Genomic DNA, 25,511 nt, shown 5'->3' with positions numbered 1-25,511 from the left:
ATCTTAAGCGTATATTATAACAATTAAAATTATAATTATCATAAAAAGGTTTGAATATTTAAATTTTATATCGATGAATGGTTGTGAAAACTTTCTCACAAATTCCCTCCTATTCTATACCTATTCAACGGAGTGAACTGGTCCATTAGTTTTGTCCAATCAAGCTACGTGGGCGTAAGAATGGCGCCAAAAATAAACCAATCAGATGTAGACAAACTATCCCACGTGAGAAAGGGGATTCCCGCGAAAAGTTTTGACGACCCTCAACTTGTTTTACTGCTTGACCCCGGCTTATTTTAGATATCATTTTAGTCAACTACATATATTTTAGAAGCTAGAAAATGGAAAATTTCCAGAAAATTGAGAAGATTGGCGAGGGAACCTATGGTGTAGTTTACAAAGCCCGTGATAAATTGACCGGTAAAATGGTGGCGTTAAAGAAAATCCGTTTGGACACGTAAGTCATAATCGGGATTCAACTGCTGATTCCTGCCAATGTCGTTGCGAATGGCATTTTGTTTCCCACACATTCTCATTGCACATGTACTGGTTCTACAGTGTCCCCCGATAAGTCAAATGAACATAGTGGAATTGTTATATAATAACTTATTCATTGAATTCTCAATATTTCAGTTGGGGCATTTCGTTGTGGAATCAGGTAAAAATTGTAAACAAACACTTTTGCCTTTGTTGTGGTCGCGGCCAACCGATTGAACGAAAAAGGAATGTTCGTCCCGTAAATATGATTTTAATTGCAGATCATTTTGGAGCTATTTCATTTGGGTTAATTTCTTTCTGGTGGTTTTAATACTTGCAAGGGGTAATTTTGTGAGAAGGGACTATAAACTGACTATATTGGAATAATTGGAGTTAACCGACGCGATGCTTAGGGCTCTGTTGTTGCGTAATGGGTCAGCTGTAAAAAAAAACGTCATGGCGTGATCTGAATACCGCGCGAAAATCCTTTGCCTTCTTTTCCGATTGAATATAATTTGTAACAATAATTTCGTATTATCACATTTTGTTTTTTATTTCCTTATGGGTTTAGTGTCGTTTTGTGGGACTTCTAGTTCTCGAATATGGACATGCATTTAGACATTTTGGTCAATATGGTTTGACACATAGGTTAACACTAGATTTGCGTTTTTAATGTTTTGGAGTACATTATACATAAACTAATAATATCAGGTGATGTTGAACAAAAATAAATTGTAATTTCATTGCAGTCTCAAACACATTGTCAGCAACTTATAAAAACAAGTACTTGTCTATGTTCTCCCATCCTACTAATACTGTGAAGTATTTGATTAATGTGCAAATTTTATGTTCAAAGATGGTCGCTGTGAGCAAAAACTTCCATGTTAAGTATTTCAGTGGTGCTACGCCTCTAAATCAGAGAGTTGTATATTGTATATTTGTGGCAATAATGTGATAAAGTCAAGTCTCAGTGTAACGTGTGCTGTGAAGATCTATTTTGATTTGCTGTACAACGCCAATTTGCAGTTTTTACTACTCAATCGCTGGTAACACAAAATTATCCAATACAGAAAACAAAATTAAAAATGATTTCACATTTAAATGGAAAAAAGCAATGAAATCTATGCACCAAAACAAATTTTAAAAAATGTTGACATTTTCTTGCACAAAAATAAAATCTCGCATTCCTCATAGGTTATAAATAAATTCCTGGGAATGGCAATGTATTTTACAGTGGCTTATTGAAAGTCACTCGTTATCTCCCCATTTCCTGTTTCGGTCTATCTAAATGAGATGAGATGCACCTTTTGTATATGTTGCAGCATGTGACTTGTATCAAACAGTTTGATGACTAAATAACTGTTTGTTAAAGTCAACTTTCGTTACCTTTCACACACAAAAAACCCTTTATAAATTTTTACTTCTTATGTTGTTTTAGTTGAAAATCAAGAAAGAAATTATAAAAAAATAAAAATCGCAGTGCAGAATATATTATTTCTTTGATTTATGTGACTTGACACAAATACTCAAGTGCTGTCGGTACTTAGAACTTTCTCTCAGCTTCCATGACCTACATGAATGCCAGTTTGCCCTTGATGTGGCAGAGTTTGTTGCATCCAACATAATTTATGTTTATACTGTTGCATACCTAACTATTTCCATCTGGATTTCCTGTGTAGCTTTAGTGAAATCACATATCCACATAACTCGCCATCAAGTCTGGTAAAATACTATTTAAATTGGACAGAAAAATCTATATGCACATTTAAATTGTGACCTGCACATACTTGAAAACTTATAAGTTTTCATATTTTAATGTTACATGTGAACCATTGGCCTATGCTTCCCAGATGGTACACATATCATATTACCCCGGGCATGCGCCCAGGGGCCTGAACATACAAAATCGAGAAAAATTTGGGGTGGGCGCTTACCCGAGGACCACCCCAAAAAAGATTTTAAAAAGTTGTTTTTGTGATCGTATGATAAGGTAGAATAAAGGAATGCTTTCGTACACTTTGTACACGTACTTATTTCTTGATTTACTTACTGTGGGAACACTAAGACACATGGCCGAATTTCAAGAATAAAACTTGTTTTATGTCAGCGAATTTAGTAACCGTGATCAGTGCAAGTCAAAACGGCCGGGAAAAACTACCGCTTGTAATCCAAGATGGCGATGACCTCATTAGCATAATTTTGTTCACGCACTCACGTATTGATACATCGCATTGTAATTACTGAAGAATAGCAGACAGGTTTATGAAACAAATAAACCTTTTATTACTGATGTGAAATGTTTACAAACTATTGTGAATACATAAACATATCCAAATGGCGATACATAAAAAACAGACTGAAAATGAACTCTGGTTGACCTCATTAACATAACTTATTCACGCAAACACACACATGACAAAACGACAAAAATAACGATGATGCAACAAGTTTCCATCGTCGGCATACCTAATTATGGTTATCGTAATGAACTTGAGGTTGGCAAAATGTTTTTTCTTCAATGACAGAAAAATAATCCACATGACCGTAATGCCATAGCTGTGATGAAGGATGGAAAGAAAGTAGCAAGTTTACGACGTGATGTCTCAAAAGTTCTAGCTCCCGTTATGGATTCACGGTCAGTGAAATGCTACGTTTTGAAACCAAAGCCAAGTGCTTCAAACCACTCACCAAGGTATGGATTGTTGCAATATTGGATTCATCGTGAATGAAGAGAAAGCAGAACGTGTGCGCCACATGCTGCGTGGTTCATCTTAAGTCGTTAAGTTCCAATGAGTTTTTACGTAAAAACATAAACAAAATGGCCCTTTTCAGGGCCACCACACACTCCAAAAAAGAAAACGACGCAACAAACACATATATACAATGTAAATAAATCAAACGTGTTCGTTTTTGACAAATAAAACTTTATTGTTGACCCTGTTCTTGGCTAAAAATCACCCTGGGCGTTTAACCGAGGATGTCCCCAACATGTAACTTTTGTGAAAACAGGGGGTGGGTGCTTGCCCAGGGAGGGGGCGCGTTCCCGGGGTAATACGGTAAATAAAAAGTGCTGTGGTAGGTTTACCCAGTAAATTATTAAAATTACCAAGCGTGACTTCATATCATAATTTTGGGTGGCCCTGAACATAAAGTACCATAAACACTGTTTTCACGCTTCTTTTCATGGCACCCTCAAATGTGAGTAATTTCCACCACCCCACCCCCCTATTAATGGTAAACAGAGGTTCTGTCCCATACTTTTATGTTCTGATTTGAAACAGTTTTTTATGTTTCGTATGTTTATTTGCTTTTAATTTCGTTTTGGTGGTTGTACTGCCATTTTGATCCAAATTTAGCTAACGCCAAGAAAATTAAAAAAGCGTTTTATGGCAAAAAAAGTTATTAGCATAACAATGTTTTTGACCTTTGCCGCCATTTTTAATTATCCTTGACTTTTCCACGCCAGAGTGAATTGCATCGCGAAAAATTGACCCCCCAGGAGTCTATTAAAAGTGAATCCATGTCCTTCATAAAAATTCACAACAGTTTTTGGTCACCGCATTTTCTGGAATCTTGCCAATATTGATTGGGTCGCAATTACCGTAGCTATCGTTGAGGTAAATAGTCTCCCTCTATAGAGGGACTAATTTTTCTTCGCTGGAGTGATTCACGTCCCAAATCTTAGTTCCCCTGGTACATCTAATATATAACCCATCCTGTTTTTGGCCTCAACCTTTTTGCTCGGAAAAGCAAAGGCGATAAGACTCGATTTTCAAGGACATAGGTCATTTGGATCAGACTTTTTTCTTTGTTTTGAGTTTCTAGTATGGCAAGAAACATGGCAATGTTGCTTTTTTGGTGAATATAGAACATGTTCTGTTCCAATAATAGATTTAATTTGGATATGCATAATAAGTCCTTACTTGAACTTCTTCTGTACTCTCTAAAATTTAACTGCTGGCCGAGATTGCTGTATTTAGCATTCATTTGTATGCAATGTAAAATCATATTGCTACTGTGAATGGTGGTGGCTGACGGATTGTTTTGGTTCTGCTGCTCTCCTGGCAAGGGCAACTGACTTTTAGCATTTCTTTACTATTCTGACATGTTCGGTAGTTGTGCAGTTTATCATGTACAGTGACCCCTCACTAAGTCTAGCCCCAGTGAGTCGCGATTTCGGCTAAGTCATGGGTTATTGGATGGCTCCCAACATTTCTATTGTGTTTTGACGACAGTTTTGTACAAAGTACAAAGACTAATGTTTCATTGCATCGTGTATTTAACTATCCGTTAAAGAAACAACTTATTTTTAACACCTTCTGTCAGTCTATTACTGACTCAAGATAAACTGGGTGACGGCAGCCGTCAATAGGGTGTCTAGTAGCGATCGTACATACTTCTCAGTTAGTCCCCCTTTGATCTACCTCTATAAAACTTGCTACGATGAGTTTGAATTCATCATTCTGATCTCTATTTCCCAACTGAGCAGCATGTCTAAGCGAAAGCTATCCAGTCTGTCTGTCTGTACTACATACATTCGCAGCGATCGACTGTCAAGAAAACCAAGTCAAGGGTTGCATGTGATCTAGCAATCGGTGTGTCCACTATTCGTGGCTGGGAAAAAAATGAAGAAAAGAAATTTGTTTTCGAAGTTGACCAAGAGGTGGGACTGAACAGAAAACGTGCAAAATTGTCCATTACTTTTTCAAGAACAGTCTGCGGGAACTCCACTCTCTGGTCCCATCACCCAGTGCAAAGCACACATCCTCGCCAAGCAACTCAGATGTGGCGATTTTGAATTTGAGGCCAGTTCGGGTTGGTTCTGGTCATGGCAAAGAAGACACGCTATACACAAAGTCTCAATTCAAAGCGAAGCTCGATCTGCGGACATGGACACTGTCAGAACTTTTCCCGAAAAACTGAGAGAAATTATCTATGAAGGTGGTTATTCCGACGAACAAGTTTATAATTGCGATAAAACTGGTTTATTTTGGAAGATGTTACCGTCTAAGTGGCAAGCAACAGCAAACAACCCACATAATATCGGACACAAACAAAAGAAACAAGGCATCACTACAATGTTTCCTGGCAACCAACAATTTGAACTTGGTCGTCAATAGCCACTAGGAAATAACATTGAGGGTTGTAGCATGCTAACATTCTGGAACGTGAATCACTGTAATGCCCATTCAATTGAAATGAAGGTGTTTTATTGATGAATTTCATATTTATTTTACTTACTTTATTTCTTTTCTCACTAGGGAATCTGAAGGAGTTCCCAGTACAGCAATCAGAGAAATTTCATTATTAAAAGAACTGAATCATCCTAACATTGTCAGGTAAGACAGGCTTACTTTCTTAATAACGTGTAGTATTCAATACTCAGCGTACTGGTACTTGTTTATGAATTGAGTTTATGAATATGAATACAGAAAATTAATATTAGGCTAACAATTAAATTAGTACTCATCCTCTTGGCCAATTTACTGAAATGCACAAAAGCAAATATTTAATGCAGACAGATGGCGTATTCATGATATCAAATGATTTTTTCGCTCACCGGGCTATTACCACAAAAGCTGAGGGAAGGTTTGTCCAATTGATAAAGTGATGGGTACACAAAAACAAGCATGGGTAATATGCTGTGTTTATTAAATTTATTCTATCATTCCAAGTGGCTTTTCTGAACTGTTTCATTTGTAACATGTAAGTGTAAAATAAAAGTAGATGGGAACACTAAAAAGGTGTTATGTAATGCATGTACACCTTCAGCAACCATGATTGGGTTAAAAAATGATATAGCTAAATGAATTCTATTGCTTCTCTTCCAGGTTATTAGATGTAGTACACAGTGAGAAAAAGTTATATTTAGTATTTGAGTATTTAAACCAAGATTTAAAGAAATATATGGACAGTAGTCCACCTTCAGGACTTCCACTTCCATTAGTCAAGGTATAAATATCCTATATTGTCAAATTTTATTTTTGATGATTTATTTTCGCTTACTTTGTTGAAGGCAAAGATAACCATACATGTATGTACTGTTTCCTTCACAAACCAGTGAATTTAAAACCTAGTGAACATCCTTACAAATTAAACAGAATATCTCTTTTTACAGTATTCATTCAGGTATTGCATTTGCTCTATAAAAGCCAATATTTTTTTTTTCAGAGTTATCTTTTCCAGTTGCTTCAAGGAGTTGCATATTGTCATTCACACAGAGTCTTACACAGAGATCTGAAACCACAGAACTTACTGATAGATTCAGAAGGTGCAATTAAATTAGCTGATTTTGGTTTAGCACGGGCATTTGGAGTTCCTGTAAGGACGTATACACACGAGGTAAGAAAAAGACACGTTTTAAATATTTTATATATTTTTGAATATTTGTTGCTACTGCAAAGTTGTCTCCTAATGTATCCTTCCTATGGGCCGCACCTTCTCATGGCAGAATGCTTCAGTGTTGTAAATGTATAATGAGTCACAGCATTGATATTGTTTTAATCTGTGCTTACACCCAATTTCAGTTGTCATGTCAGTTGTTGTCATGGTGACTAAATTTAAAGAATGGCGATCTAGTTCATCAAATTAAACTAATTCTGGCTGGTGGCAAGACTTTGTAAAATAAGATTGTACACCTTGTCAGCTCTTGGTGGAGAACTTCTAACCAAAATTCAACAGTTTGTATATGTGCATTTCAGTGTCGGCAATATGAAACTATGTACTACGATCAATAAATAAATAAGGCAGGCTGTTTGCAGCAAAATGTTGTGTGACTGAAGTGAACTTCACCCTGCAGGCTTTTGTGTGTTTAGTTTATTACAACAGGCAACCAACAATTTTGGACTTAGCTACTGAATTTTCCAGTTGGCCACCAACAATTTCAGGGTTCTCCACGGTTTGAAAATTAAACAGGGTGCGCCAATGTGAAGTGGGCGCGGCACATTTGTAATGTGCATCATTGGCAAGGATGTTGAAAAATGGAAACCAAAAAATCTATTAATCTACATATTATTACATATGCATAATATATATTTATTATTACAAAATGAATATGAATTTTTAAGAGCTATTATTAAGTAAACGTCAGCACGTACAATCAGCTGATTTTAGCTGCACGATTCCTCAAGCGGTGACATCAGTTGTTTACAAGTAATGATCGTGTCCAGAAAAAAACGTAACAAGTTTGTTAATTTATTTTCCCAAATAGATACATACATACATGCTTTATTTAATTATTAGCAAAAATTTATATTTATGATTTATATTTATTTGGACGAAGCAAAATAAAATATGTCGCACAAACGTTCGTAATTGGTTCATTAAAAAACTTGCATGAATGGCACCAACAACCAAGGTGATCAAACGAAATAAAATGTACACAATAGAAGATTTTCGATCTGCAGTTAACAGTTACTATCAAAAATAATAGAATTAGGTATAAAAAAACAAAATACATATTTAAAAGAATATTATAATTTTCATTTGAATCGAAAGTTTGTTGATGTCTGCTTCGTTGAAAACAGCTATGACCCGGAAACAGTTCATTTTACTGTGTGCACCCTGATACTATGTAACGATGCTTTTGATTGGCCAAAGCCACGCATTGACGCGAAAAACAACCAATCAGAATATTTGTTCCAAAAGAACACAAGTAAATTTATTTCTTCCACTTATGATGCGAGTTGAAAGCATGGCCGTTTTACCGGGGTTTTTAAATCGTGATTTAAAGAAAATTCAACTTTAAATAGTGACATTTAAATATAAACATTTACGTGTTCAAGCAAGCATTCATGTGGACTTCTTGGTGATCAGCAATGTCTGTGATGGTACGTCGGCTGCGCTGGTCGTTTACCGATCATGCAAGTGCATAGCTGCCCGGTTGCTGCCTTTGTTCCACTCGGCGGTGACGATGTTGCCGCTACCTAGTCACGGCGTGAACTTGGTTTTAACCATAGACCTTATGTTTAACGAATGGCTTTACCGATAACGATTTTATATATTTGACGTCACCCTGGCAGTAAAAATATGGGTACGGTAATGCACTTTTCTGGGCCACATGTTCATTTTTAATCGTGTTGAAAAAACTTGTAACTTTTTGTTTGGTAGTGTTATCACCTCGCGGTGACCTGCTACGATAACAAACCGGAATTTTCACAGTTGCACCTTTAAACAATGAACCAGTTACCCTGAGCACGATGAATCATCTTCGGAAGACAATGAGTGTTGGCCTGTTTTGTAAACAATTCTTTGTATGGGATCATGCAGGGCGCACAGGAAATATAACAGGGTGCTGACAATTTAAACAGGGCGTCAATTTCAGATAACAGGGCGCAGCGCCCTGTAAAAACCCCTCGTGGAGAACCGTGAATTTGGATTACTAGCAAAAACACTTTGAGTGCTGATCTATGTTATTAACCTTCTTTTATGACAACATTGAACTATAAAGCACAGTAGAGCTTATCTGCTGTGTTGGAGGGAAAAACAGTTCGTTACCGGATTAAAAACTTAACCACTGCTGGTGGTGGGATTCCAACTCGCACACCTTCTGACACAAAGTTTCGGGAGGTTCTACTCCATAACACAAGTTCACTGAAGCTTCAGGTACGCAAGGAATATCAACATGGAGAGTATATAATGACTTGGTTATTGACTCCCATGTGCGAAGCACAAAATGGGAGTCTTTGCAGTTAGTGTGTCTGTATGTGTGTATGTGTGTATGTGTGTGTGTATGTGTGTCCGACTGTTCCACTGCTATCTCAAGAACCATACATCGGTTTTTGATGAAACTTGGTGCATAGATGCTCTGGGCCAATGCGCAGATTTGATTAGGTTTTGGTAAAAATCCATGCTCGTTAATTACCTAATTTGCATGATAATTAGCTAATTTTTAGCTGTTCTATGACTGTTCCACTGATATCTAAAGAACCACTCATTGGATTTTGATGAAACTTGGTACATAGATGCTCTGAACATATGCGCAGATTTGATTAATTTTTGGTAAAAATCCGTGCATATTAATTACCTAATTTACATGATAATTAGCTATTTTTTAGTGGTTCCATGACTGTTCCACTGATATCTAAACAACCACTCATTGGATTTTGATGAAACTTGGTACATAGATGCTCTGAACTAATGCTAGGTTTTGATTAGTTTTTGGTAATAATCCGTGGATACTAATTACCTAATTTGCATAATGATTAGTCAATTTTCGGTTTTTCCACTGATATCTCAAGTACTAATCATCACATTTCAAATGAAACTTGGTACATAGATGTCATACGACACTGCACAGACCTGATAGTTTTTATGGTAATATCAGTACATATTAATTACCTAATTTGCATAATTAATTAATTTTCAGCATTTGATATAAGTAGTTAGCATTACATTTCAATGAAACTTGGTACTTACATACTCAAGGACTATGCAGAGATTGATTGTTTTCGATAAATATTTGTGCATATTAATCACCTAATTTGCATAATTAGTTAATTTTCAGCTTTTCCATGGGTATCTCAAGTACTAATCATCGCATTTCAATGAAACTTGGTACATAGATCCTTTAGGACTATGCAGAGACCTGATTAGTTTTAGGGTAAATAATTGTGCATATTAATTACCTAATTTGCATAGTTAATTTTCAGCTTTTCTACTGATATCTAAAGTACTAATCATTTACATTTCAATGAATCTAGAATTATGCAGACCCAATTAGTTTCCGGTAAATATTTGTGCATATTAATCACCTAATTTGCATAATTAACCAACTTTCACACTGATATCTCAGGTACTATACATCACATATCAATGAATGTACATGGATGCTGTAGGACAATAGACAGACCTGAATAATTGTGGGTTACAATCTGTACATATTAATTACCTAATTTGCATAATTAACCAATTTTAAGCTTTCACACTGATATCTAAAGTACCGTAAAAACTCCAAAATTTCGACCGGTTTTAAATAATTGGCGTTAGAAATGTGACATGTTTTTAGAGTCGTGGCCGAGTTGTAACTCAAAATCTAAACAAAGTCATCAATCAGTGAGTATTATGACAAGCAAAACAAAACATCAAGACGCGCAGAAGAGGTCAGCACAAAACTAATAGGTCAAAAGACAAAGCTGTCTCGCACTACCTAGGAAAACTTGCGAATGTTCGAAGTACAGGTACCCATTGGACAAAAGATACATGGAAGTTTAGCAAACTATCTCCCCGACCCAGTGCAATGTATCCGGTTAGAATCAAAGCTCACGTGTCCCTTATTTGAGGGACCAAATTCTGCCGTAAATTCGCCCTTGGATTAAAAAATAAAATGGGATTTAAGAAAATAAAATGGGACTTTTAAGGTGTATTTTGGCGTCATTTTTCGGACATTTCAATCAATCCTGCCGGCTAAAATAGAGTCTAAGTTTTACCGTAGTCATTGACGTCTGTCTATTCAAGAGTACACGTGTATGATTTTTATCGTGACTAGCGTGAGCGGGTAAGCTTCCTTTCGAGAATGAGCTGTTATCACTGTGAACAATGTTAAATTATTCTTCAGATGACCAGTTTATTTTTTAAAAACAACTAATTTTTTTATTTAAAAAAAAATCATGCCGTTTTCGCATCAAAATCCAAGCCAAAATATCGTACTACAACATCAATCTCTTCGCATTGCGTTCAATAACATTAACATATTTAAATAAGCTATGGTAATTTGAACACGTTGGCATCATCCAGCTTTTTGATTGGTTAATTAGCGATTTGACCTATTTGACCTAAGAGAACATGGCGGATATCCTACAGCATCAAACGTTTATACGAGACCGGAATCATTCGCTTACGATGAAACTTAGTTGACTTTTATTTGTATTTCATAACCATTCAACAAATTTATTTTGTGTACCGTAAAATCCCGCAAATAAGCGCCACCCTCAATTAAGAGCCACTCAGTGAAAATTTGTTACATTTGACCCTCCATTAAGAGCCACCAAGAGTTGAGTGGTTTTGTCAATAAGAACCCTGAAATAAGCGCCAGCCGCCTGGTTGTTTACAATCAGGCAGACACCGAGCTTGTCGTGCCTCACTTCCACCTGCATTGTTTATTGCCCCACAGAAGGTGTGAGACAAATAAAGATTATCCCCATAACTTGCCTGATGTCCTGTGTAATTGAGAACGGAAGAATGATAGACGAAAGAAATGCATTGAGAGCGTGAATGTGACTGTCAACTTGTCCATTTTACATTTCTGACACACAATCGACTAATTCACAAACTATTCAGTAGTAACTACTAGTATGTTTTTTGCCGAAACACCGAAGGACACGTTGAGATATTCATTGTCAATGTTGTCTTTATAACCAAGTAAAGAACGTCATGATTTTAGAACGCCTTTATCGGAAAATCTGAGGTATCGAAAATACATTCTCACAGACGGACCGGAACAGGAAGTCAGCAGAAAACAAAAGATTTTTTCCTTAGTGTGGGGGGAATTTGGTTAGCGTGGGGGAAAACGGAGGTGTTAATCCGGTCATGGCAACGTTTGAGGGATCGTGACGTAGCTCCGACTGTGAGAATGTAATGATTACGCAGCCCACTCTCGCTGATCGTGATTTTGGGTTATTTTTTGCATTTTATTTGAGACGTTCGTTTTTGGGTGATTCGAGACAAAATGTTCAGGGAAGTAACAAAATAACTGGCATTAGTTTGGAGAGGACTCTCTTGCCGAAAAATAATCAAAATTGAAGTCGAATGGATTAGTTCCACAAACTTGTGCGATCAACTTGTCTTACAGCAAAGTGAAGTCTACGTGACCCGCCTGACCCAAATATTTAAATTAGCTATTTGTGAGAATTGAAAATAATCTGAACTTGTACCAATCAGAAAATGCCTTGTAACAGGCCTGGGCTCTCGTGAATGATTTCGTCTCTCCGATTGGTCACAGGAAATTATTTTTAATACATGTAATTGTTACTTTCTCGGTATTGTTTCGTATTTGGTCATATAGGGGTGGGGCTATAGTTTGACCCTGTTTGCGTGGACTGTGAAGTACGTGAATATCATTAACATATCATTATAAGCTGGCTTGATTATGAAACAGGAAATATAAACCAAAGCTGTACTGTCAAACGTCTAGCGCAATTAAAACAATGCCCAAGTACCCAAGCTGTACAAATCTATAGAAAAACGTGTTTTTATTTATTGTTTTGCCATAAATACAAGTGATTGGGCATCATGGTTCCATGCTTCCTTTGCAAGTATGTCCTCTCCTGTCGCTGCTGGTCAGATCAATTCTATCCGAAACTATTTTATATTGTCACCAAATCAACCACTACGCCAGCCACAGCCACGCAAGTTATTCCCAGTTTTCAAGAGTAAAGTTTGCCGTACCAAACTTGGTAAACAATTGTACAAGTGATTCGAGTGTTGGGTCAGACACTGAGAGTGCTACCAAATCCGACTTCAGGCATCGCTACGCATTGTCAGTGAAACGTGACTTCAGGCATTGCTACACATTGTCGATGAAACGTCGAATCGTCGTATTTATTTGACATTTGTTATTCCCATAACAGTATTTTTACAGAATAAATTAATTGCAATGATACATCATTAATAATTACTTGTCTGTTTTGGTTGTGTGTGTGTTTGCCTATCCCCTTCCCTATTTCACAATGAAAAAGTTTGATGACCCTGGTTTAAGAGCCACTGGCTACAGGGTTGTCAACATGTTACCTCAAATAAGCACCACCCAGAAATGAAAGTGTTACAAAGTGGCTCTTATTTGAGGGTTTTTACGGTACATTATTATAATCACTACTGAGTACAATAATAATCAACAATTCAGAAACGCAGCATGCCGAGATTTTTGTGTTCGTTTTTATTTCAAACTTCGTTTATTTAGAATATATTTTCGTTACCAATAAAATAAAAATCTCTCAGTCAATCAGAAACCCGGATTCATGCCTTCGAGGAAGGTCCCGTTTGAACGCTCACATCGTTTTTTTTTTTCGTTTGGGGGAAAACTAAAACTGGTCGCAATTTTCGAATAAGAATGAGTCGGCAATTTTTAGTGGAGTCGAAAATTTGGAGGTAAATAAAACACCGAAACCCGGCAAATAAATAGCGAATCGAATTTTTAGAGGGGTCGAAATTTTGGAGTTTTCACGGTACTAATTATTCCATTTCAATGAAACTTAGTACAAAGATGCTCTAGGACAATGTACAAACCTAATTAGTTTGGGGTAAAAATCTGTTCATATTAATTCCCTAATAAGCATAATAATTCATAATTTTTTGGTTCTAATCACATTTCAATTAAACTTGGAGACATAGATTTTCTGTTACATTGCGCAGACCTCATTAGTTTTACACTCAAATCTGGTCATATTAATTTTCTGATTTGCATAATTAGTTTTCAGCTAAGTAATTTCGAATTATATTTAATGTGTCTCCAATACTCTCGGCACATGGGAGTTCTTTCTAAGCTTTCTTTGATCTTTATTTGATGATAGGTAGTCACATTATGGTACAGAGCACCAGAGATTCTCTTGGGTACAAGATTTTATTCCACAGCTGTAGATGTATGGAGTATTGGCTGTATATTTGCAGAAATGGTCAGTATAACACCAAAATATCTTGTCTTGTTTGGTATTGTAATTACAAATTCATTCCGTTGAGTGCAGGAAAATACTTTTTATGTTATTGTCAGTTCTGTCATATCTTCTTTTCTAATTTCATGTTTGTTTTTATTGAAAACCTCCTAGAAATTGCTTAATAATTTGTGTATCATGATTAGTCGTAGCAGATAAATATAACAAGCTTCTTTGGGCTTACTAAAAAAAATTGCCATGTAACAGAACTGTTAAGAGTAAGATATAAAAATAGTAAAAGAAAAACAATCAATGTCAATGGCAGCCTCTTCAAACTGAGAGGTAATAAGATGTTATGCTTGTGTTTGTACTGTAGTCTTTGGCACACCAACATAAACTTGTTATGTCTGCATCAGGCTGTATCCAACAATCCTCTTATTTATTTTCTTTCCAGATTACAAGGAGAGCATTGTTCCCAGGTGATTCAGAAATTGATCAGTTATTTCGCATCTTCAGAACGATGGGCACCCCAGATGAGCAGACCTGGCCTGGAGTAAATAAATTACCTGATTTTAAAAGTTCATTTCCAAAATGGCCACAGCAAGATCTGAGTAAAGTTGTTGGGTCGTTAGATATGGATGGACTAGATTTACTGAGAGTAAGTATTATAACCAATATAAAGAGGATTCTATTTCTAAGAGGCCACTATTAACAGCATCCTGATTACAAACTTCCCTCCTAGTTCTCACTAACCATGTTTATGACAATTGAAAAACAGCAAATGTCTTGATTACAAACTCCATCGGTAGTTCTAATGTTTTCACTGTGAAATCCATTCATTTAACCTGTTTTATTGTATTGTAATCTGTCAAAAATCTATCAGTTTATCTGGCTGGAAGCGAAATGCCAAAATGGTTCCATGCATCAGAAAGATGTTTCTTTTAGAGAATGTCTGATTCACAGTCATTTAATTTAATAGGCAATATGATATGCAAGTTTCGCATCATGACAGTACCTGTGGTATTGTATAACGGTAAAAGAAAGTACCAAGATTTGTGACTTTTTGGGGCTATGAGTTGTAATATAAGATTATTACGAGACTACTGCAAAATCGTATCTACCATAACCAACATGTAGCAGAAGGTGATGTGTTACCGTACTGCCTTGGTGAATACTTTGCGATGATAACCTTATTATTGTACATCTTTTATCTGCTTGAAGTAATAATTTTATGAGTCTTATTCGTGTACAAAATGCAGCAGCCCGCCTTATCACTCGTGCTCGAAAATATGACCACATTACAGACATTTTTATTAAACTTCATTGGTTACCAGTTGTACAAAGAATCAATTTCAAATTACTTTTACTAGTGTATAAATCTTTGTATGGTTTTGCCCCAAATTATCTATGTGAATTAATCGAATTTTATGTACCGAGTCGTAGTTTAAGATCTGAATCGAAGTTTCTTATTAAAACTCGTCAGATGAGTAGTAAAAAGTCCAAGGTGTTATACAAAGACCATGCTTTTGAAAATTTAGGTCCTAAACTTTTTAATGAATTACCTCTGTCTGTTCGTTCTAGTCCTTCAGTAGACATTTTTAAATCTAGACTGAAAACGTACTTATTTAAATGTGCTTTTAATATTTGACTGATTGTTTATTGTATCAGCGCCTTTGATCTTCATATGTTGGAATTGTTGCGCTTAATTAAATAAAGTTATTATTTATTATTATTATTATTAAATAACAGCCTGAAATGGCAAAGTACATTCATGCTGAGTGCACAGTAACAGGATTCTATTACCATCACATGCTGACAGTGTTTCTGCATCTCAAGTAAACACCTAAGTGTTTGGGTGTGACGTAATAGGTGATGCATAATTTCAAATTAGAAAGACATGTTCATAACACTTTCGAGTTTGTTTTACCGTCTGTTAAATTGTTTTCGGTGTCAGATAATAATGTATTTTGTTTTGCTTACAGCAAATGTTGACGTATGAACCAAACAAACGAATGTCTGCCAAGACTGCACTGAGCCACAGATACTTCAGGGACGTCCAAGTTCAAATACCAGAACATTTACCAAAGTAGATTGAACATTACGCTTCAGTTGCTGTTTACATACTAAATTGTAGTTGTGAATTCAGCTGCAGTGTTTAAAGTGAACAAAATAAGAAACGAAATTGTGTTATATATGGTGCGGTGCCTAAACACATTAAAGAAGTGCCATACAAAATATCCAATTATGCCATTTCATTGTAGTAATGGCTGCCTAACCTGCCATGTGTTTATCAGTGGGGAGTCAGCAGATTTATACATAAACTGACATGCTCATTAGAGCAAAAAAAAAAATGCTTGTCATCAATGAAGAGAGATATTTTGAACCAAACATCAGAAAAAAACATTTTGCCTACTTACTGTAAACTAACTTTATTTTTATTGATGAAAAAACTTAGGGCATTTTATATAGAACTTTTATTTTCACAAAATCATCCTTTCAGCGAAAATAAAGTATTTGACAGCTAGTAAGTCTTTCAAGACAGTTTGAGCCAAATTACAATTTATAATACTAAGCATGTAAACTGCGCATGTTGGCAATGCATTATCAGAGATAGGCTCCTATTGTATATGATGAAAAACTATTATCACCTTGGAAACTCACTATTCAATTGTGTACATTTTTAGAAATGTTTTCCCAAAATGTAGATTCATAAATATAATATTGTACAACTTTTACATCCCTCATCAACAATTTTTAGATATGAAGAAATAATCTCATCATAGAAACAAGTGTAAAATGCCAGTTTCAAAAAAAAAATTTGGATTCTAATATTAAATTGTCTGACCCCAATTGCTTTTTCTTTCATTTTCCATATCCTGATGGCATAAACTCGTAATAATGAAAGAACACGCCTTTTTCAATTTGGCTTGAACCTTTTAAACACAAGTGCTAAGTAGCATTAGTTGTATTTGTCTGAGAAAAACATTGATAATAGCTACCATGGCTAAAACTATTTTTTCCCTTTGTGAAAGCCAACATTGCTTTAAAAAAAGCATCCAGTTCTTTGACATCAATCAGGTCATGTACAAAAAGATGAACCAGTAACATGTTATTATATATATCAGATGTCTTTAATAGGCAAACAGTTTTAAAGGCGATTTACACCTCAAATAATGGTGTCTTTCATAAGACTGCTGATGGGAAGAACTTGTGTATTGGTGTTTCAATTTTAAAAGCAATTAACAACCTCTTTTCTGAAAGTGGCATTTATTACTAACCCACAAATGTACTCACTAGCACGCTGCAATAATAATGTAGTCATGTCAAGTGGGTATCCCTGATATGGGTTCTTTGATTTGCAATTTGATTAACAATAAGTAACTAGCTGGGTGGAAATATTCAGATGGAATGTTGGAGCCACTATTTCTACATTGCTGAATAATTTCACTACTGAGTCCCAGCTACGCGTACCATTATGTAATTTGTGCTTTCGTCTGATTATGTCCAACTTCCAGCTGGAATTGTTGATGTCAACATTTGAGAAGAAAGTGAAGGATTAACAAAGCAAAGTTGATGCAATTCCTGCATTTAGCGGCCTTGGAAACAGAGTTGAAGGTTGATGCAATTCCTGCATTTACAAGTAGTGGCCTGGGAAGCAGAGTTGGAAGTTGATGCAAACCTTTCATTTAGTTTTGTGCAGTAATGCATGTACATTCATTTAGTTATTTTTTGTTTAGTTACAGTACTAGTATTCTTGTTCATAGATTAGGTTTGTTGGAAGGGAATGCGTCTATTGGTTTTTTAAGTGCAAAGTATTTATAAAAACCTTGCTTTTTTAGAACATAATCTTGTAATATATTTTATAACTGTTAAATTCTATGTGTGTGTAAGTTTTAGATCAGAGTGACTATTGTATGTTAAAGACGTACTGGTACAGTATGCATGTTGAACAAAATTTATTAAACGTTTTCATGATCTTAATATTGTTGCACTGGAAGAATGGTTGGTACATGTGAAATGCAAGGAAATCTGTTTTTTGTGATATTTACTGATCTCGGCCTTTGTCTTGTGCTTTAAATTGGTATGGTTAAAGAGCTTGTACAAACTACATTCTCGGAAAGATTTAAACAAGATACAGTCTGAAATAACTATTGAACATCTTCAGTATGGTAATTCTTGTACATAAAAACTATTCATATCTGCTTGAAGACTTGCTCACTCTTATCTCTTCATAAATGAGATAAAAATGACTAAATTACGAACTAGTGCAATAAGGTGCACACACAATTGAACGAGAGTCTGAGTCCCATGGCAGATAAATGATAAGTTGGCCCAGGACTGTAAATGGGGGAAAAATAAAGTGGATAGATGATAATTTCCTTGTTTCTGATTGGCTAATCTGGTTATTCCAGCCTCTGCTTCTGAGGGTGCATGAAAATGGTTCTTTCCCGAGTTTCAGAAAAAAAAGCAGCCCCTTGGCTGAGTTAGCGCCGCTGTAACCAAAAATGACAAATGCAGTTTACCGGTATATTTATCAAAATTAAAGATTTGAAGATATTACGAAATAAACAAATCTGAGAGATGTCTACCTGTAGTACCTATGTGTATAATATCAAAGCAATCAGACTTGCGATTTTCAACAAGGACTCGAAAATATCTCTTTACCAAAAATTAGAGAAATCATCACGAAATGAACAAATCTGAGAGAGGTCTGCCCAAGGTACATATACACCAAGAATCAAAGCAATAAGAATTGTAGTTCTCAAGAAGTCGAAATAGTAAAAAGTGACACTGACATCATATGATATGACAAGCTCTGTTTGAGAAAGTCAACAACAAAGCTAAAGGTCAATAAGATTAGCCATGCAAAGAAGCTAATTTTGGCCATCATCTATCATATATTTCATTCCTTAGGTAAAATTTGTTGTAAAGATATGTTTAGGGCAGTCCACTATTCTACTACAGTGTTCATTGCATGGAGCAGTGACAACATAATTTTTTTAACATGATTTTGATTTATAGCCCAACATTCACAACTATTTCAATGTTCTGTGTACAGATCTTTTGTAAACCACGATGGTCTTTTCCTTGGTACTTCCACAATGTGTTTGTCTTTATCTTGCTCACTCACTTTTTCTCCTTCATAGAGTACGATAGTTTCCGTTTGTGGGGTGTTCCAACTCCACTCTTTGCCCAATTTTTCACGAACAGCTTCGGTTTCAGCTTTCACCTTTTCCAAACAGTTTCTGTGAATTAGAAAGAGAACGAAAATATCAAACATAATTATTTGGACATGCGTAACTATAAATCGTCACTATACTGCTTGTACAAATGTGGAAACCAGATGGGGTAGCCATCTCGCAATTTTTCACTGTTTTGAGAAATTTCACTGGGTTTAAGTTCACAAACTTGACAGGGACAATTATTATACTATGTGTTCGTTCATTTGAATCTAAATCACCAAGTTCGAAAAATTAAAAACGAATGCATTTACAGTACAGTAAGTGGTAATGAATGATTAACTGATGATTTTAGCTGACACAAAATTATGTAACTTCAACTTTGCAAGGGCATATAGAAAGGGACATTCCATTTCTGAGTTAGGTTGATATATAATTGCTTGATAGACTAAATGCTGTCTATGAAAATCTATGAATAATAGACAGGTGAATCAGTCTGGAGGAATGTAGGCGAGCCAATCAGTGATTATGCAGAATTCTGTGCTGTGCAAAGTAAGCGATTATAAAATCAAGCAAATAATTAAGCCACATACAGTAAATATTGTTTCAATCAGTCTACTAATAATCACTGGTAAGTGGTAAAAGTCGTATGTTCACTGAAAGTAACTGGGGTATTCTGGTATAATTAGATGTGTAAATTCTGCTTGGATCTGACAACTACAGGAATTCCATGAGGTTTAACACTTGTCACAAACTAAAACAATGTTCTCACCCGCACAAGTGATATAGTAGTTTGGGTTGTCCACAAACTTCACAGGCAACAATATCTGGTTTTGACTTCAATCGCTTCTCAGTAGCTCTTCTCCTCGTGCGTCTTCTTTCCAGAGATCTTCTGGATTTCGGTGCAGCCCATAAGAACCCATCAAATATACTTTTTATATCAAAACTGGAGCTATCTGATCCAACATCTATAGAGGGTTGGTGGAAAGCCAGGGCAGGAGCTGAATCAATAAGTTTAACCTTTAAATGTTAGCCATTGATTAACCTAGCTAGTTGTAGCTCTATGCGAACTATGTGTACAGTACATTCTGTCATTATTTTCCTATCTTTCACATTTGTATTTCAGCCACAGCAGTACCTGTCTAAACTTACTATGAGAAAACACAAATAACTTTTATTATGATCGTCCTTTAATGAAATGATCTAATAGTTTATTCAATACCCAGTGTGCAGTTTAAAAGGCAAGATGACAGTGTGTGATGCAAGCACAACAAATGGGAAAGCAAAAGTGACAAATGAGAGAATGTGCCTGACAGCTCCAGGGTTGCAGAGATCAAAAATAGAAAAATAAGGTAGTGCTGAATGGATCAGTACTTTTATTTTTGACTCCCATGTGTGAAGCACAAAATGGGAGTCTTTGCAGTTAGTGTGTCTGTATGTGTGTGTGTATGTGTGTATGTGTGTATGTGGGTATGTGTGTATGTGTGTGTGTGTGTATGTGTGTCCGACTGTTCCACTGCTATCTCAAGAACCATACATCGGTTTTTGATGAAACTTGGTGCATAGATGCTCTGGGCCAATGCGCAGATTTGATTAGGTTTTGGTAAAAATCCATGCTCGTTAATTACCTAATTTGCATGATAATTAGCTAATTTTTAGCTGTTCTATGACTGTTCCACTGATATCTAAAGAACCACTCATTGGATTTTGATGAAACTTGGTACATAGATGCTCTGAACATATGCGCAGATTTGATTAATTTTTGGTAAAAATCCGTGCATATTAATTACCTAATTTGCATGATAATTAGCTATTTTTTAGTGGTTCCATGACTGTTCCACTGATATCTAAACAACCACTCATTGGATTTTGATGAAACTTGGTACATAGATGCTCTGAACTAATGCTAGGTTTTGATTAGTTTTTGGTAATAATCCGTGGACACTAATTACCTAATTTGCATAATGATTAGTCAATTTTCGGTTTTTCCACTGATATCTCAAGTACTAATCATCACATTTCAATGAAACTTGGTACATAGATGTCATACGACACTGCACAGACCTGATAGTTTTTATGGTAATATCAGTACATATTAATTAATTAATTTTCAGCATTTGATATAAGTAGTTAGCATTACATTTCAATGAAACTTGGTACTTCCATACTCAAGGACTATGCAGAGATTGATTGTTTTCGATAAATATTTGTGCATATTAATCACCTAATTTGCATAATTAGTTAATTTTCAGCTTTTCCACGGGTATCTCAAGTACTAATCATCGCATTTCAATGAAACTTGGTACATAGATCCTTTAGGACTATGCAGAGACCTGATTAGTTTTAGGGTAAATAATTGTGCATATTAATTACCTAATTTGCATAATTAATTTTCAGCTTTTCTACTGATGTCTAAAGTACTAATCATCACATTTCAATGAATCTAGAATTATGCAGACCCAATTAGTTTCCGGTAAATATTTGTGCATATTAATCACCTAATTTGCATAATTAACCAACTTTCACACTGATATCTCAGGTACTATACATCACATATCAATGAATGTACATGGATGCTGTAGGACAATAGACAGACCTGAATAATTGCGGGTTAAAATCTGTACATATTAATTACCTAATTTGCATAATTAACCAATTTTAAGCTTTCACACTGATATCTAAAGTACCGTAAAAATTCCAAAATTTCGACCGGTTTTAAATAATTGGTGTTAGATATGTGACGTGTTTTTAGAGTCAAAATTAAGGTGCATTTTCGGACGGTCGAATTTTTCAGAATAGAAATCAGCAAATGAAAAAATGGGGATGATAGACAGTGTGCTTCATTAGTTTTTAAAAAATGCAATGTCCGTCAATTGACGTAAACTTCCTCATGTTTCACGGTAAAAGCAAAGGTCGTGGCCGAGTTGTAACTCAAAATCTAAACAAAGTCATCAATCAGTGAGTATTATGACAAGCAAAACAAAACATCAAGACGCGGAGAAGAGGTCAGCACAAAACTAATAGGTCAAAAGACAAAGCTGTCTCGCACTACCTAGAAAAACTTGCGAATGTTCGAAGTACAGGTACCCATTGGACAAAAGATACATGGAAGTTTAGCAAACGATCTCCCCGACCCAGTGCAATGTATCCGGTTAGAATCAAAGCTCACGTGTCCCTTATTTGAGGGACCAAATTCTGCCGTAAATTCGCCCTTGGATTAAAAAATAAAATGGGATTTAAGAAAATAAAATGGGACTTTTAAGGTGTATTTTGGCGTCATTTTTCGGACATTTCAATCAATCCTGCCGGCTAAAATAGAGTCTAAGTTTTACCGTAGTCATTGACGTTTATCTATTCAAGAGTACACGTGTATGATTTTTATCGTGACTAGCGTGAGCGGGTAAGCTTCCTTTCGAGAATGAGCTGTTATCACTGTGAACAATGTTAAATTATTCTTCAGATGACCAGTTTATTTTTTAAAAACAACTAATTTTTTTATTTAAAAAAAATCATGCCGTTTTCGCATCAAAATCCAAGCCAAAACATCGTACTACAACACCAATCTCTTCCGCATTGCGTTCAATAACATTAACATATTTAAATAAGCTATGGTAATTTGAACACGTTGGCATCATCCAGCTTTTTGATTGGTTAATTAGCGATTTGACCTACTATTTGACCTAAGAGAACATGGCGGATATCCTACAGCATCAAACGTTTATACGAGACCGGAATCATTCGCTTACGATGAAACTAAGTTGACTTTTATTTGTATTTCATAACCATTCAACAAATTTATTTTGTGTACATTATTATAATCACTACTGAGTACAGTAATAATCAACAATTCAGAAACGCAGCATGCCGAGATTTTTGTGTTCGTTTTTATTTCAAACTTCGTTTATTTAGAATATATTTTCGTTACCAATAAAATAAAAATCTCTCAGTCAATCAGAAACCCGGATTCATGCCTTCGAGGAAGGTCCCGTTTGAACGCTCACATCGTTTTTTTTTTCGTTTGTGGGAAAACTAAAACTGGTCGCAATTTTCGAATAAGAATGAGTCGGCAATTTTTAGTGGAGTCGAAAATTTGGAGGTAAATAAAACACCGAAACCCGGCAAATAAATAGGCGGTCGAATTTTTAGAGGGGTCGAAATTTTGGAGTTTTCACGGTACTAATTATTCCATTTCAATGAAACTTAGTATAAAGATGCTCTAGGACAATGTACAAACCTAATTAGTTTGGGGTAAAAATCTGTTCATATTAATTCCCTAATAAGCATAATAATTCATAATTTTTTGGTTCTAATCACATTTCATTTAAACTTGGAGACATAGATTTTCTGTTACATTGCGCAGACCTCATTAGTTTTACACTCAAATCTGGTCATATTAATTTTCTGATTTGCATAATTAGTTTTCAGCTAAGTAATTTCGAATTATATTTAATGTGTCTCCAATACTCTCAGCACATGGGAGTTCTTTCTAAGCTTTCTTTGATTCCTCTTGTTAGGGCTTGCAACATATTACTACATAAACAGCTGGCAATGTGTTCACAAGAAGCACATCTAAGTTATGGATTTCTGCAATTATGTGTCTTCTGAGCAAAACTAACCAGTGATGTGTTCAAGGTTTGAATGGGAATAAGATGCTCAAATTATTAGAGATTTCCAGAATGGCCAAAATAAATATGATACCAAATTGGAAAATTGAATTTAGCATGTAAAATAAACAAAATCTGATAGAGTTGCACTTGAAGTTTGTACATCATGAGGTTAAGTACCAAAGCCATATGGCTGGAATTTTTAAAATATGGTGAAAATAACCTTTTTTTACTTCAAGTGACGAAAATAGTAATAGCTGGTACAGGTTAAAACTAGTATCTTTAAACAAGTTATGTACATTTTACACCTTGCCCATGTCGATGAATTTATGTTTTTTATTTATTTAAATTACATGTACATTATTAAGAGAATGAAAACAATTGATTACAGCTTACGAAAATACCCCTTGCCGACGCTACCTAACTCTCATGTGATTAAATCTCAACACTCGTGACTTACTAAATCTATAAATTACATGTTCCATATTACATTTGTATCAATACCTGCTTGATATTCTTCGACAAGTGGAAAATTTTAGTTATTTGTCATTTGATAAATTTAATTATCATGTCAAGTTTGATAATTTAATGTGCAATAAAGGGGGGTAGCCCTGATTGCAGTCCTGTAGGTTGGCCTCCTTCCGCTGATCATTCAGCCCCACAGTCCTGAGAAGTCGCATAGACCAAGGATTCGACACCCACCTACAAATTGATGGTGGAGAACAGTTCTGCAGTTTTCATGATTGTAACCAAAACATCTATCGACCAATTTTTTTGTGGCAGAAAAATGAACCTACAGTACTGGAATGTTGGCGAAAGCTAGTTTTACGCAACGAAACAACGTTTTGTTAATAAATACATCAAGAAAAATATGGCGGCATATATTTTCGGTTGACATTGGAAAATGACGATTTGATCAACCCTAGTGGGAGATCTTATGTAATTTTGCTTCCAGTGAAGGTATTTAGAATAGTTAGACGTATCGACCTGCTTATTTTTTAACTGCAAAGCTGAATGCCTCTTAAATCGCCCGATACATTCCTTCACAATAGTGTCGAATTCCCGGTCTATGTGACTTCTCAAGACTTTGGTAGCAGCCGAATGATCAGCGGAAGAAGGCCAAACTTCAGGACTGTACTCAGGGCTATAAAGGGGGGGGGGGGGGGTGACGAGTTGACGTGATTTTTATTTTCATACTCTTTTCAAATTAAAAACGTTGCCAAAGAGGGCGTTATTCTCACTGAACTTCGGCATGAGTATTCAAACTATCGTCAAGACATACAAATATAGGTACAGCGAATCGCTGAACAATCGATGAATTTAGCATCGTTCACCAATCAAGTTCCACTAAATAAAAACTGGTGGTAAGTATTTAAAAGCAAAACCTCGTTCTCACTCGATCCACGACCGGTGGTACTTGGTGAACGAAACAATTAAATCTAAAACGGATATACAATGTGGATAAGTATATGTGATCTTGGCACATAATTACTTACCTACTGGTGGGGGGAAATTGAAAATTTCCTGTATTCTCGCCTCGATATTCTGGACTGCCAATCTAAGGCGCATTGCTAACATGCGCGCCGCCATCTTGAATGTAGGCGATTCCATTGTAAATTCGACATTTGATGGACAATGTTAAATTTAAATCATACTGTCATGCATAC

The 25,511-nt window shown here is 35.6% G+C and overlaps 2 protein-coding genes across 2 annotated transcripts; one reads left to right on the top strand and one right to left on the bottom strand.

Annotated features, from left to right (window-relative positions):
- The first annotated feature begins 206 nt into the window (after positions 1-206).
- LOC100367943 (cyclin-dependent kinase 2-like) lies at positions 207-18,041 on the top strand. Its single transcript, XM_085494791.1, has 7 exons — positions 207-457; positions 5,739-5,816; positions 6,309-6,429; positions 6,649-6,819; positions 13,983-14,084; positions 14,515-14,718; positions 16,043-18,041. The coding sequence occupies exons 1-7, from the start codon at positions 342-344 to the stop codon at positions 16,148-16,150; spliced, it is 900 nt and encodes a 299-aa protein (XP_085350917.1). The 5' UTR covers positions 207-341; the 3' UTR covers positions 16,151-18,041.
- Positions 18,002-25,435, bottom strand: LOC100368093 (large ribosomal subunit protein bL32m-like). Its single transcript, XM_002740632.4, has 3 exons — positions 25,341-25,435; positions 20,013-20,241; positions 18,002-19,306 (listed from the first exon to the last, which is right to left on the bottom strand). The coding sequence occupies exons 1-3, from the start codon at positions 25,432-25,434 to the stop codon at positions 19,102-19,104; spliced, it is 528 nt and encodes a 175-aa protein (XP_002740678.1). The 5' UTR covers position 25,435; the 3' UTR covers positions 18,002-19,101.
- Positions 25,436-25,511: the final 76 nt, after the last annotated feature.

Source organism: Saccoglossus kowalevskii, chromosome 21 (assembly GCF_978046115.1).
Source record: "Saccoglossus kowalevskii chromosome 21, keSacKowa6.1, whole genome shotgun sequence".
Taxonomy (NCBI): domain Eukaryota; kingdom Metazoa; phylum Hemichordata; class Enteropneusta; family Harrimaniidae; genus Saccoglossus; species Saccoglossus kowalevskii.
Note: the sequence above shows the minus strand (reverse complement) of the source record. Positions and strands in the feature narration are given on the sequence as shown.

Coding starts and splice junctions, on each gene's coding strand:
- LOC100367943 (XM_085494791.1), top strand. CDS start 342: ATGGAAAATTTCCAGAAAATTGAGAAGATTGGCGAGGGAACCTATGGT. Junction 6,430..6,648: donor TTCCACTTCCATTAGTCAAG/GTATAAATATCC, acceptor TTTTTTTTTCAG/AGTTATCTTTTCCAGTTGCT. Junction 14,085..14,514: donor GCTGTATATTTGCAGAAATG/GTCAGTATAACA, acceptor TTTTCTTTCCAG/ATTACAAGGAGAGCATTGTT.
- LOC100368093 (XM_002740632.4), bottom strand. CDS start 25,434: ATGGCGGCGCGCATGTTAGCAATGCGCCTTAGATTGGCAGTCCAGAAT. Junction 20,242..25,340: donor CAATTTCCCCCCACCAGTAG/GTAAGTAATTAT, acceptor TTATTGATTCAG/CTCCTGCCCTGGCTTTCCAC. Junction 19,307..20,012: donor CTACTATATCACTTGTGCGG/GTGAGAACATTG, acceptor TCTAATTCACAG/AAACTGTTTGGAAAAGGTGA.